The sequence below is a fragment of the Diachasma alloeum genome, unplaced genomic scaffold, assembly GCF_001412515.2.
Source record: "Diachasma alloeum isolate Michigan unplaced genomic scaffold, Dall2.0 Dall_scaffold_00313, whole genome shotgun sequence".
NCBI lineage: Eukaryota > Metazoa > Arthropoda > Insecta > Hymenoptera > Braconidae > Diachasma > Diachasma alloeum.
The window spans coordinates 745,983-761,253 of NW_021680452.1; the positions used below are offsets into that span (position 1 = coordinate 745,983).

Below are 15,271 nucleotides of genomic sequence, written 5' to 3' on the forward strand. Positions count from 1 at the left end.
TCACGGTTGGCATATCCACTTTTCAAATGTTGACTGATTATATTCTTCCCTCTCAATTAAATTTATTGATTCTTGCTTGTTCTTTTCGTTTCAATATCCATAAATAGTGTTTATATTAATCGCTCGAATATCTTCATATTAATTTTCTTTGTAGTACCATTCGTTACAATATTTACATAAACATACATACAACTTAAAGGATTATTGCTTTAGAGGTACAATATAATTAATAAAAATATGTTTTTCCTATTCAGTTACAATCCGATTAAAACTGCGACTGCCAATTGCACTAATTTTGTTTTTCCGAAATCATGGAAATTAAATTTGCAATCAAATTTTGACTTATAATTTCTTTAATGTCGATGCGAATTACATTCCAATCAGTTTCATTGAAAATTTTGTTACAACTCGCAGTTTCATTAGAAATCGAGAAAACAAATTCTCGGTAATTTTTTATAATTTCATTATCAGTAAGTATACTTCATTATTAATAAAGATGTTACCAATTGTACTAAAGAAAGATAGAATTAAATATTAAGTCCAACCGTGGCATTCTCATTAGTATCAGGAATTAATGGCGAGAGTATTACCTAATTGAAAAGCCTCGATTTCAAAGCCTCATCCGATAGGCGCAATGTTCACAAATAAAATTCAGCACAACATATTTCCATTTAGGTTTGAGTACACCATTAAATTGGAATACAAATTCTCATTCTCATTTCTCCATTTAGGATATAAAAATTCCCATTGTTTTGAAAATGCATATTAATTCTTCACAATAAGGCTCAAAAATTCATTGGTTCTTTGATTATCGTACGTTAATCTATTTTCCAATATTTTTTCTTTCTTTCTGTTTCTGAGATATGATTTCATATGCAAGATTTGACTTGTAGCTCGTTTCATTTGTGGAGATTTTTTCTTTCTAATTATCATCGAAAAAATACTATCTAAAAACGTAAATTTTTCGAAAGTTCATTATCTGTGGAACGAAAAATGCGCCTATGAGTATTTTTGAAAAACTCGAATGTATATTTTTTGGGCAAAAATATATTCACGTATATTGTTCTTCAATTTCGAAGTACTGAGAATCAGAAACGTAAATTCAATCGAAGTCATTTTACACTGGTAGCTTAACAACAATAAAGTCGTGTATATAATAAATGTATTATTAAAAAAAGATCCCTAAGTAACAATAGGGATTTCCAAAGAAACTTCATTCTTATTGGCTTTACGCGCCTACAATTTACACTGTATTAGTGTATATGATTATCAAAAAATGGCATTAACGAGATCTCAGTTATGAAAAAATGTGTCCGAAATTCGAAGTACAAAGAAGGGGATGAAATTAAACAGAAACACAAAGAATCTATTAGATCACACATTGAGGTTCCACCTATTATGTATAATAATCGCATTTATTTCTCACGAGCAATGAGTTACTCGTTTTCATCGATATACCTATACATGTACTATTATTCATGTTAATAAATGCTCAACATATATATGTATATAGTCGTTAAAAATCAATATACATATACATGCAAATTTTATATACTTCAAAAATTGATTTTACGATTCAAATTGTTCACAGTGTAAATGTTTCGTATATAAAGCACCTTGATTACGAATAGATGGTAGAACAGAATCTATGAATTTTGTAATGCATTAAAAATATGGAAAAGTAGCAGGCCCGATAGTTTTATCATAATTATACTCATTTGCTTTCGCGTTATAAATTCGATTATATTATTTTGTATTCGTCTAAATATACGAGGGTATAGACAATAATACACAAAGGAATTTTCTGTCAAAACAACGAACATTCTATTGCATTTCTATTGAGACACTTCGTGTAGGAATTCTTCGATATGAATTTTTCTATATTTTCTCAATTTGTTTTGATAAGAAAAATCAAGCGAAAAAACCTTGAAAAATTTGAATCAATGGAATTCTATAGAAAACATCTCAATGGAATAAGTTTTATAAAACAAATTGAATTCTATTTTTTCTGTCGAATAATTTCCATTGAGTATTTCTATTGAAAAAAAAGCACGCAGATAAGTTGTGGAATTTTTAAATAATTGAAAGATCAATAGAAGCCAAATTGAATTTTCCAGCAAATTCGCTAGGTTTTTCACCGAAATGCTTTTGTCCGTGTTATTTTGCGACCAGAAATGCAATAAAATGATCATTTCTCTGCAATTTCCAGCTGTGTATTCTACCGTGACACGCACGTGCGCAAAAACCCAATTGACACGGCCAAATAATTCCTTACATAATCTGGCATTATCCAAGCTGGCTTGTTTAATATCACATCTTCATAATGTGCGGCAGTGTCTCCCTCCCCTACATCAACAAAACAACATCACCCCCGACTTTCCTACAAAATTCGATTAGCAAACTGCGAGTGTAATTTGGAATTCAGCCAGCATTCAAGATAAACCCCTCACTCAACATTCTCAAAAAGCGTCGAGAGAATGAATGAATAATCAACAGATAGACTCTGGTCACTGTTTCCACCAGCCGCAGAAGCACGAGTACCATCGCCTCTCGCTGTGAGGCTGAATTATCTGCTATTGTCAGTGCATCGCACGTGTAGTCAAATGAGTTGTCTCCGCTCTCTTTGGTGGTGGAGGGGGTGGTCTTCGTTTGCAGGCAATGACATTGGCGATATTCATACTGCGATTCTCATCGGCAAATCGCACTGACGGCTGTCTCGATGGGCTTGATGCGTATTCAACTGGTGCATTGGGATCGCTCGTGTAGACATTTTCGTAGAGATTGTCCGCACCGTAGTGCTCCTGCACCCAATTGGACACATTAGTCTCCCTGTAATCAGCAATGGCAGGTGGTGGATCCCTGAAGCCTAGGACTTCGTGTGGAGTTGTGGTCGAATCCAACTTGCACTTCTGTGCAACCTGCCACTTTTTCCTCATGACTCGCTGTAGATCTTTGAGGAAATCGCCAGGAGGTGCTTGATCAGAGGCTGCGAGTTTCTTCGGTGAAGTCAGCCTGGTGCTGTCTGCTCTTGTTGGAGGCATTGGCATCGGTTTCCTCTGCGGCAGCGCTGGACTCCCAGGCTCCTGCTGAGGTGGAAGATTGAACGAGATCTTCTTGCCAGTGCCTGTCTTCGACTTTGGCGAGGTCGGGGGCTCCTGGATTGTCACTCGCCTCTGCGGCTGAGGACTCGATGACGCTTTTAACTCGGCCAAGTACGGGGGCGACGCATAGTGACTCGAATTCTGCTTCAGTGCACTCCTCCTCACAGTGTCCATATTCGGATTGGGCCTGATTGCCTGATTCTGGGCGGCCGGGTATGTTCCATAATTCTGCTCGTTCTTGGAATTTTGCCTCTGGAGACTGTGTGCCTGAGAGCCGTAGGCTGGTGGCGGTATGAAGGGCGGTGGGGATACAAAGTTTGGAGTACTTGGCGAGAATGTTGGGGTACTAGCGTTGGAATCTGGGTAAGAATTGTGTGGTGATGAGTACCCATTATTCACGGAATTACCATTTTGAGTGGTGCATACTAGATTATTACGAGTGGGTGTGTGAGTCGGTGTGCCCTCTGGGGACATTGAATTTGTTGGAGTTGACTGTTTGGGCCTGGCACGTCTTATTGTACCAGTTTCACCGACTAGGGGGCTAGGGGGTGGTGGTAATGACATCAGGGAGAGGGATGATCCAGACAATTCGGAATTTTCACACATTGGAATTTCGCCTGGGGCGGGAGGAGGTGGAAGAGAGTCTAGGGATAAATTGGACCTGAACATCTCGGGGGGCGGCGGGGGGAGGGGCTCGCCGTCAGACTCGATCTCCTCGACCACTCGGGAGGGGGAGAGAGGGGGTGGTAATGAAGTTATGGAGTCCATCATGCAGGAGGGAATTGGACTGGTGGGTGTTTTCGGGTCTGAGTCACTCCTGGTGTAGCCCATTGGACTGATTCTCTCTCTGACGGGGGTGCCAGGGGGCACTGGACTCACTGGGGTGCCATTGCCAGACCTGTGGTGTCGCTTGAGGGTACCTGAACCGTCGGAGTCGGTTCCACTTCTTCTTCGACTGTGCCTTCGCGTCAGAGTTCCTGAGCCTGAGGACGTGGGGCTGGGACAACTGTCGGGCTCATCGCGGACTGTTTCGCCGACCTCTTTCAGCTGTCTTGTGATGGACGTCAGGGGGAGTTTTGGGTTCATCGAGGGCTTTCGCTTGATCGTGCCCGTTGGAAACTCTCCGCACTCGAAGGCGACTTCACAGCTGCTTGGGGCACCGTCTGAGAGACAACCGCTGGAGCTCGAGGAACTCGCTCGACTCAGTCTTCCATCAGTGTAACTTTGTCGCTGCTCGGAATTGTAACTCTGTCGCTGATTCTCGTATTGTCGTCCGTTTTCAGTTCCATTGTGTCGCATTTCTGTGAACTGTCTCGCGTTTTCGGTGGTCGTGTTGTACTGGGTTTGACTCGGTGGAACAGCGATAGAACTTACGGAGCAGGAACGGGCGTGGGCTAGGAGGTCGAGATCCTCTTGCGCTAATTCGTCGACGAGGGTTCGGTAGTTCTCCATTATTTGGCGGCCGTATTTCGCCACGCGAATGCCCACCATCCATCGCTCCAGGGAAGAAGTATCCTCCGCGCAGAGGAATTTAATGTACTTGGTGGATTTCGGTTGCTGGAGGCGGGGGTGCTTTATGGCGAAACAAAAGTCTGAGGGGGCTTTGTATTTTTTCTTCCAACCCACGCCGTAGTACACCTGGTTCACGTCGAAGGTGGCGAGACAAACGAGGTCACGGGCTGTTCTTGCTTTCTCCTTTGGCCAGTAGTAGAGGCCGGAAGCACGGAGAATGAAGTGGTACTTCTTCCAACCCTTCTTGCCGTCGGATTTTAGGTACAGTGGACCTTCAACCTGGAAGAGAATGGAAAAAATGTTTAGTTCAATTGTATCTTATAATTTTCAAAGAGGTGAGACATAGAACAAACCATCTCATTAGAATGAATAGTTTTAATTAATTCAACGATTCTATTGAGGCTTTGTATGAATTGTTACAAAATTTTCACTGAGACTTCCGATACATTTTCTGGAATTTTTAAATTTATTGTGGTCTTCTGAAGTTTCAATCCATTTAAAAAATCAATGGAAACTGTAATTTTCAGTTGAATGATCCCATAAAAATGAAGAAAAATCAGTCAAATTTTAAATGAAATGAAAATTTAAGCAAGTTAGGGAATTCTCTGAAATTCCATAATGTTTACCGCCTGATTTCAAATCAATGTCACTCTCCATGAAGTTACTAGTTAGCTGTAGATGAAATTTCATTTTTTTTCTAACAATGTAACTCGAAAAATACAATGATAGTCAATGATAGGTATGTAATTCAGTAATAGAACAACATCCATCTGTCATTGGTGAAGTATATCAAACAAATCGAGAATAAGCCCCCAGATTCGAAAATAATCGATAAAATGACGATGTGTAACTTTTTAGAAAAAAAGTTTTTTGGATGAATTGCTATTTACCAGAATGTACTGAATCGATCGACACAAATTTTTATACACAAGTGGGAATTAATAATACTAATTAGTAGCCGGAATCTGAAATGTTGTTTCGATTTTTCTGTTGGAATTTTTCTCTTGAGATTTTTTCTATTAAAATTATTGGGCACGGATTTTCTAAGTTTTTTCCGCTCTATTTTGTTTTATTTTGCATTACAGGATCCGAGTGAAAAAAACTTGCTCAAGTACTTCCATAGAAAAAATTCCAAAAGAATATTCACAGAGAAAAATCGAAAACTATTGACTTTTTTCTATCAAATATCTCACAGAATCAATGCAAAGAACTTATACAATTTTAACGAGAAATTTTTTCACACGCGGATTTTCTCTAAGAATCATTTGAGCAACGGATTGTTTCACAAGATGAGATTTCTTCCAAATGTTCCCTGGAATTTCTTCAATTTCTTACATCTTCACCCCCTCAAAAAAGAAAATGTTTCCGGAGCAAGTGGAGTAATCATCATATTTTATTAAATTGCACATCCAAAATATCAGCCGTCAACTTTTGACATTCAACTGCGGTTGCCAACTCGTTGGTTAAAATCCTTTTTGGCAAATGGCCCGAATAATTCTCACGTAAGGCAGGAGCTGTACGTTTTCACTGTAGTTACCTCGGGTACTCCAACGTTACTGCTGGAGAAGAATTCCTCGAGTAATATGTTCCTAGAATGATCGTCGTACTCCCCTGTGTTTCTATCTGATTGACCAAGGAGATATCTTTCCGGGGAGAGAAAGAGTTGGGTTCTGTCTGGACGCTCGACGAATAGAAGTTTGTTCTTTGAGTCTCTAGTCCACAACAGGAGGTTTTCTACCAGAAGCTCGTGATCCTCGTATACTCTCTCTAATGAGCAGAAGTGACAATGGAAAGATAAGAAAAACATCGGATGGGGAAAACTTTTGCCGTTATTGGTCTTGGTAATTTTACACACTTGAACGAATCAGTTTTGAGAAAGTTTTGAGAAAAATGCTGAGAAGAAATAATGCTATAAATTTTAGAAGGTTAACTCTGAAAATATCTCCGAAGAGAATAGCTAGAATAAAATTTTCCACTTAAGAGTATCCAAGTACTTTGGCAATTTTTTTCTCCATTGAAATGCTTTTTTACTTTTGTAGTCGAACATCAGAGCATTCATTTGAGCCCCATTTGACCCTAAGTTTCCGGACACTTTACAATGATTTTATTATTTAAACTTTGTTGGTCTGAATTTGAATCTCAACACTAAACCATTAGAAAACAGTTTTAAAAACTAATAAAAAATTAGAAAGTTGACTTTTGGAGAAAGATGGATGAAATAATTAAAAAATTGCAATTTTTGAAAATTACGAACATTTTATATTAATAATTTATCAACAATCGATTTTCGATCATAAAAATCATTTGTTCGGAATCGTAACAAATTGATTCATGTTCAGAATTTTATCAGAAATCGAGTTGATGCCTAAAAAAATTAGATTTTCGAAAGTTTAAACAATTTCTATTATTTATTTATGAACAACAAATAATAGAAAAATTATAATTCTGTGCAAAATGTAATTTGAATGAGGAAGGATAGGCATGATTTTTTTCAAATTTTTCTCACGCAATTTAATTGACAAATTTGATAATTGAAAATGGTCAAGTCTAAATAGTGCACTCTATACCAAACTGTAAAAGATCCTTGGATATCCTTAAACAGTTCCTTTCTGGAATCTTTTAAATGATTTCTTCGAAAGAGAAATAACATTAACCTACATTATGTTCATCGGTATCAAAAATTTATGACATACCCATAAAAAGCTCTGGCAAATTCTCAACCACAGCCCACTTAGGATCCATGGCAACATGATTTTTGTCAGCCAACAATCGGCAGACGTGTGCAACACTCATGCCCTCGTCAACCAACAAACTCTTCCCACTTCCGTCCAATGTGAATGCCTTAATGAAGAGCTTTTGAACACTCGCCTCGCGCATCTTCTCCAAAGCAAGACGAATTTTCTCAGCCTTAGCTCGACCCGCAGCATCTGCAAGCATTACAGAATAGTGCATAAGTCACTGGTGACATCGTTAACGCCATAATGAATGTGATTATGAGCATTGAAATGCAAATTTACCCATGAGTTGATGTGTCTGCTGCTGAGGGGCCGTGTGCATGGCGGCCTGAGGCGGCTTGTGTCCTGATCCACTGCTGCTTGCTGAACTTTCGCTTGACAGCATTGATACAGTGTCGGAGAAGGCGCTGTCATTGTCAGGACTGTCTGTTCGCATTCCTGATGGAAATTGGTTAAATTGACTCTTAATTGAGTGCATATGGTGCTGCATGTTTGATGAATTTAAATAGACAATTCTATCGGTTAATAATACTAGGGATTACTGTTAAAAAATTATTTTTGATATTTGATGTAAAGAATTGTTACATTTTTAACAACAGTTTAATTCTGGAGTCTTTCACGGAATTCCAATTTAAAGATCTGGATGAAACGGAAAATTATAAAAATTGAGAAAATTCAGGCACAGATTGCCCTGCATTCGGTCTAAAAAAAATTTGTTGAATCAAGTATTTTCCTACTTGATTGAATTCGAACTCTACTTGAATCAAATTGCCAACGGACTTGATATTTTTTGAGTCGAGATACTTGATCCAAATTGATGAAATCTATTTAAAATGAATACATTCTCGACTTGACTGAATAAATTTTTTCACCACAATGTGGCGGAAATTGGACTTTTAGGCACGCGGAGCGTGAAATATTGTTCGTAACTCGTGAAAAAATGTTTTTTAGCTCGTGGGATTATATCACTCGCCTTCGGCTCGTGATATAAACCTCTCACTCGCCAAAAAACACGTTTTTGCACTCGTTACGAAATATACTATTTTGTGCTCTCAATCTATTGAAAATTTACTTGAATGTAACGTTCAATTTTCACCATGAATTTGAGAATTCAAACCATTATTGGAATATCAGTGACGAATTAACATGAACAATTTAATTTCATCAAGTTTCTCAGAAGAATGAGAAATTCCGTACACGATTAGATCTGAAATGTAACGAAAATTCACAACATTGAAAACTTAATACCACCTGTTGTCAAGTTTTCAATGTCAACTCCATTGACAATTATTAACATTTAGAATTATTCCAAATTATTTTACATAAGAAAATTTCAAATAAAAAAAAAATCCAAAATAATGAAGGGTTAATTCAAGGTCATATGTAGCCTAATCATCTCATAATTCAACATAATTGTAATATTTGGAGACGGACATGTTCCATCTGGAAATGACTGGTCTGGAGAAATATGTTCGTAAAAAAATAAGTTCTCCCAAGAAAATAACTCCTTGACAAAAGAAATTTTTTTTCTCAGTGAAATTTTCTCCACACGGAGAAAAAAGTTGAAGAAACATTATTAGATCTCAGGACGAAATGATGAAAAGTCTTCATTGCAGTTAATAAAACCGCAAATACATGTCTCGACCGATCTTATTGCATTAATTGCCCAGTATTTCTAGCTAAATCATTGAAATACTATTATCTTTGTGGTAAATCTTGTCATGCGAATACTTGAAAAAATATAAAACTCACCACCATCATTTTTTCCAATATCTGTGTTGTCCCCAGCGTTGATTCTTCCGCTGTTAGGTCTTCCAGGTCGCTGAGCGTCTGGCGCCGGTGTCGAGGCAATGTCTCCGTCGCATCGTCTCTCGAGTGCGCATAACTCCCCAAGAATTGCATCCAGGTCAACATCTTGTGAATCTGCAATGATAAATTAGAAAATTCCTTTAATTATTTGCTTCAATGGATCAATTGAGGTACTCAGTACACACGCGAGAGTAAATTCAAACGGTTGATTAATCGTTAATCGATGAGACCCATGTGATTTTACGCAAAGCAATGGGAACCAGTTCTACACTAATTGCCTGAACATTTCTCTGATGTTTGCCATCGACTACCGAGCGCGAGAGTATGCGTCCAGGATCATTATCCGAGAAAAGCCACGGGAGTGCAACCGGGTAACCGACCTTGGACAAAACTTTCGCTCTCGTCGGTATTTAATGACAGTTGAAATGAAATAATTTGTGTGGTAATGTCGGACGTAGATATTTGAGGGAAGTTTTGTATGAAGAGGAAATTCTGTTGTGATGAGATTTATATGATTGATGGTGATAAACATTTAGCCTGTTGGAAGATAGCAAAATGATGGAGTATTTTTCACATTGATTTAATTCTGTATCATGAATAATCGGACACAGCTAATTCCGCAGATGTATGTGCAACCAGTTTGTGTTGAAGAAAAAAGTCGAGCGACTTTTTTCGCACTGCTTGAAATTCTCTATAAGAAATGTCTTCGAATACATTCCTCTAAACCCGTTCTTTAAGGAGATATTTGCACTGATAGAACATTTCACCTCAAATTTCGAGTAAAATCTCTTGGAATATTCAACGATTAATTAACAGGGAGGTTAATTTACAGGGAGGTTGTAAATTTTGTTATTGAAAAAAATATTTTTTCTGTAAAATTTAATAAATCAATATATTTGCTCATTTTTTTGGGATTAATTTCAGTAGCGAAGTGGTAAAACGGTACAAGTCAATTTTGATTATTGGCCACTTTTGAATGACTATTTCGGAATCTAAGGAAGATAGCAAAATTTTTGTTATGACCTTTTTTGTAGAGCCGACTGAGAGCTACAGCAAATGTAATTGCGAAAATTTCGCTATCTCTCTTAGATTCGGAAATATTCTTCAAAAACTCAACTGGGAAATAAGTCGACTTGAACCGTTTTGCCACTTCACTACTGATTTGATAATTCAATTTTCCATTGGCATCTCCAGATTTGTTGCATGTGAAAAGGCTCTATTTTCTGGAATTATCATAATAAATCAGAAATTTGATGAACAATTTTTCCTCAGATTTTAAGATTACTCTGTCGTACTAAAATTTAGTGAGCAAAAAATGTTGGAAATAAGTAAAATTTTTACTTACTCTAAGCTCTGTTCAAAGAAGGAAACAAATAAATTCGAAGTCTCAGTAATTTTTACATTTTTTTACGGCCTTCGAGTCCTTTTTCGGTCCCATTCGGCGCTCTGTTGATCATACACTGTACCCCATTCGTACTCCTACAGAACACAGGAGTAGCATGGGAAATCACAGGAAACCCATGCCGATACAGGCGGTTACTCTATTAGCAACCTCCCGTTCGTCGGAACCGCATGTTGAAAAATTCGGTTCCATTTGGGATCGAACTCGCAACCTTTCGCACACTAAACTTGCGCCTCACTGACTCGGCCACCGCGTCGGTAGTAATTTTTAGCTAAATTTACATTTTTTCTCACTTTAGAAAGAACTTAGTTCCTAAATTCAATACATTCGGATTGTAAAATGGACGATTTTTCCACTTTCAAATATTCAAAAATGACAAAGATAAGTATCAGAAATATTTTTCCTGTTTTTATTGAATTGATGCTGAATGTATCTTCGATTGTTTTTTCAATTTTATCCCTTTCGAATGTTCTGAGTTCAAGAAGGTTCTTGATTTAGGGGAGAATTGGGCAAAATGGACTTTTTCAAATTTTGTTTCAGTCCCCATAACTCAGAAACAAATTGATCAGTTCAGTTTAGTGTAGGCTCTTCACAAAGGGAAAGGATTGTACTTTCCAAAGGAAAAAAAATTATCTCATTTCATCAAAATTTCAATGAGTTAACACCAACAAGTTATTTTTGTTTTATTATTCATTTCTTTCCTACTACCGTTACGGTTGTATAGGCTCCTCTTTTTCGTCTTTTTCTTCTTCATGTAAAAAACGAACAACTTCTCAAACAAGTCTTGTTGGCCCAACAAAATCTTTAGTTGAAAATTACCAAAAACATAATTGTTTGGTTCCAATTTGAAAGTGTCAAACATGAATAATTGCTCTACTTTCAACAACGAAATATTTGGCTCAAAAGGATTATTCATACAAGACGGTGCCTTTTCAGGATAAAAATATTTTATCGAGGGAAGTTTATCAAGAAATATTTTGTCCCTAAATTATAAAATTGCTGTCATATCATTATTATAATTTCATTTAAGAATTCATTTTTCATGTGTGATTATTGAACCACCGAAACGACAAACTATCATCCCTCATTTCATATAAAACGAACATTTTCCGGGAGCCATATACAATACAAAATAAAGAAGTAGTGTTAGAAAGTACATTTCTTCCTTGGGCAGAGAATAAAATTTCTTTGAACAACTAAATCTATTTTTCCAGTAAAAAATTTCACAAAAAAATCCTTTTTTGATCATTTTTAACAAATAATTTTTTTGGAACAAGCAAGACTTGTCTGAGAACTCCGCTGTTATTCTCTCAGTGTAGGAATTCCTTTTCTCTGTGCTTCGCTAAAAATCACGAAGACAACTAAAAAACTATCATTAATTAGTAATAATCCACAGCCGATTTCCGTGATATCTCCGAGTATACATTCAAAATTAATTTCCGGCAGACTGAAACATACCATGACATGGCAATGGTGTTACCTTTTACGGGATACTGCTAATGGTTCTCACACGATCGATAAACGTCTCGCGTTACCCTATCATTTTATCCGGCTCCTCGTTAAATTCAACGGATAAGCCATGAAATGAATTTTATATTGAATAAATTCCACTCTTTCATATTTACATCACGAAACTCGGAATTAAAAGGTGAAGTGATATATCCTTTCGACTACATGATGATACACATACCGCGCGTAATTATTATGTAGCAGATAGGTGTAACGACGTAGGTGTACATGAGCAGCAGTCTCGTGCAACACGCCGCAAGGCTCGTTACGGTAATTAACAAAATTAACTGTACAAACGCGGCTGCTTGGCACCGCTTTGTGTCCAACGCTCATCAATTCTACTTGCTCTTGTTATCACGTAGATATTTTGCTGGTATGCCAGCATTCAAATTCACAATTGATGGTATTGAATTTATGGAATATGTATTCACATTTGCGTTCAGTCTGTGATGTTTGAATGAGAGGATGATTTCATTGATGTTTGTGAGCTTCGTCAGTGGGGAAATGAGAGAATGGAATATTGGGCTTTTGTGATAGGGATTATATTATTTTGGGGAGCGGAGGATGAATTGTTTCATCTCTTTGGAGATTATGGATTGAATTCTCTATGCTCGGGAAGGTTGTCGATGATTAAACTACCCGGATGAAAATGTGCACAAAAAAACAAGCTTTATTTCGAGGGTTATGATCTCAAATTTAGATTTTCAAGTATTTAAAATTGACAGTTTTGAAAAGTTTAAGTTGAGTTCCGAAAGTTTTAATTTGAGGCATTCGAAAGCATCAGCTTGAGTCTATGAAAGTATTAAAACTTTGCAACGTCTCAATCTGAGATTTTAGGAAGGCTTAAATTGATATCTTAAAGTCTCAAATTGAAAATTTCTAAACTCTTAACTTAAGACTTTTAGACTTCAAATTAAGACTTTTGAAAGTGTCATTTAAGTAGTGAATCGGTAAAACGGTTCAAGTCGATTTAGTCTTTAACTGAGTTTTCGAGAAATATCTGAATTTGAGGGAGATAACGAAATTTTTGTAAAAACCTTGTTAGAGATGAGGCTATGATGTGAGGGTGGATTGGGGGGAAGTGATCGAGCGAGGGTGAAAATCAAGAAATACGTACATTACTAAATACACTGGTGATGTAATTTATTTGTGGCGTAAGCCATGCCTCTTGAAATTTTAAGGTACACTGTTTGTTGAATGTCGCGAATTAATTGATGATTGTCTTTACAATTCACTGGATAATCTCTCGGTATTGAAATAGATAGAGAACTCAAAATTGATTAACACTGACTGGAAATTAACTAATATTAGAATTTAATATAGACGGTACAGTCAGCGCTAGACTCAATATATCTCACGCGGATATACTCGGTTGAGCAGTTACGACGATACTGTACTCAATAGGTAACTCTCTGACTAACAGATGTATACTCTTTGATAGATAGATTGATACTGAGAATTCATATTTGGCGATTTGCATCGTGATTTGCCCGTGAACTCGAAGGGTCCAGAACTCATTCGAGATTTTTCGTTGAGCTCGGTAACTTTTAATAGTGAAATATTTGCTGCGTTTCAAACAAACCTTCTTTGTAGAGCAAATTGAGGACTACGAAAGAGATCATAACAAAATTTTAGCTATCTCCCTTAGATTTCGAGATATTCATTGAAAACTGGTCAATACTCACAACCAACTTAAACCGTTTTACCGCTTCGCTGCTGATTTTAAGACCTTTGAAATCTTCAAATGAGAAATTAATTTTTTGGGTGTTTATGATGAAAATTTTTCTGAAGTTGTGGGTAAAAATTTTCGAACAAAATATAATCGTGCAACAGAATTGAAATATAATGACCAATTATCGCGAATTTTGAAGAATTCGGTGAAGCGAAAAACATTCTGAGATTTAGAAAATTTTTCCCTCAGTGTACATAGTAAAGAATCTCGAAAGCGTTTCAATGAATCTATCAAGAACCCCTGAGAGGATTCCTACTTTGCTTGAAAATCTCGCATTCAAGGTAACACCTGATGAAGACAAAAGCATCAGGAATATTGAATCAATTGTCTACCATCATAAATCCTGAACCGGAGATGAATTCTGCAGACTACCTTCAATGCCTTTGGTTCGAGAAAGGAAGGTACGACGGCTCCATCATTTCTGAAGAAAATTTATCACGAGATGGAAGGATTGAATTACACCCTTTTTGAATAATACAGGTGGCCTACTTCAATTCATGTGATTCGGTTGTGCCAGCGAATCAATCCCTGTACGACTATTATCAATCAATCATGATAACAGTTGAATTCAGTTACTCGTTGCGTAGAAAGTTGGAACAAAATGAGTTTGATCTTGGAAAGTGAAAATTCTTTCATAACTTTTTTAATCCACTCAGAGAATTTCCTATGTAGGAATTTCCTATTGCTTGAGAGGGAAGACCATGTGAGTGCAGCTTAGTATTATGCAATGTTCATTCCAATCAGTATACCGTGGCCAGAAAGTGAATCAATCAGGTGATTGGAAAAATTCATGGACAATACTGAAAACCAAACCAGATTTAACGTCAAAGAAGTTCATACAGCTGGAGAAGACAGGTCTCGTAGAAGATGCTGGACAAACTGTTATTTTCTTTGTTGGATAGAAAAAATAAGTAGTCACGTACATTGTTAGAAATTTTTTGAAATTTCATGGAAAATCTGGAAGCAATATTCATGACGTTGAATTCGATTTTGGGAGGAAATGGTGATAAAATTTCAAGTTTTACGTAGAATTCAAGGAAATTCATGAGTTTTCAGGGGCAGTCTGACGGAAATTTCATAATTTGATAGAATTTGCAATGAAACATAAATATTAGGACAGGAAATGATATGAATTTTCAATTTTTCCTTGAATTTTTCGAATTCCCACGGAATAATTGAACTGAAAAATCAAGTATTCTAGGGATTTTCTGATAATTCAAACTGAAAATCAATGGAATATTTGATTTTTCAATCACGAGATGTCCTGAAGTTTGAGGGAAAATTAAGCACGGTAAAAATTTCCGGGTTTTGGTACGGAACATTGAGATGAAAATTTTTAACAGTGTACATACATATACATATGACCCTAAAAAAATCATTTCTTCACGTTTCATAACATTCTAGACCATTTGCAATCAAAATTAGATAATCAAAGAGTCCGTCAAATACAAAGCTTCCATTCGGAAGCAAA

The 15,271-nt window shown here is 36.7% G+C and overlaps 1 protein-coding gene across 1 annotated transcript in view; it reads right to left on the bottom strand.

The window, feature by feature from the left end:
- Positions 1–2,062: 2,062 nt before the first annotated feature.
- LOC107039967 (amyloid beta A4 precursor protein-binding family B member 1-interacting protein) overlaps positions 2,063–15,271 on the bottom strand; it is a 304,909-nt gene continuing 291,700 nt past the window's right edge. The window contains exons 5-9 of the mRNA XM_015259847.2: positions 9,101–9,271; positions 7,631–7,786; positions 7,307–7,540; positions 6,151–6,380; positions 2,063–4,892 (exon numbers count right to left, since the gene is read on the bottom strand). Of these exons, the coding sequence (XP_015115333.1) occupies positions 2,580–4,892; positions 6,151–6,380; positions 7,307–7,540; positions 7,631–7,786; positions 9,101–9,271 (3,104 nt within the window). The 3' untranslated portion in view covers positions 2,063–2,579. The remainder of the gene's footprint in view (positions 4,893–6,150; positions 6,381–7,306; positions 7,541–7,630; positions 7,787–9,100; positions 9,272–15,271) is intronic.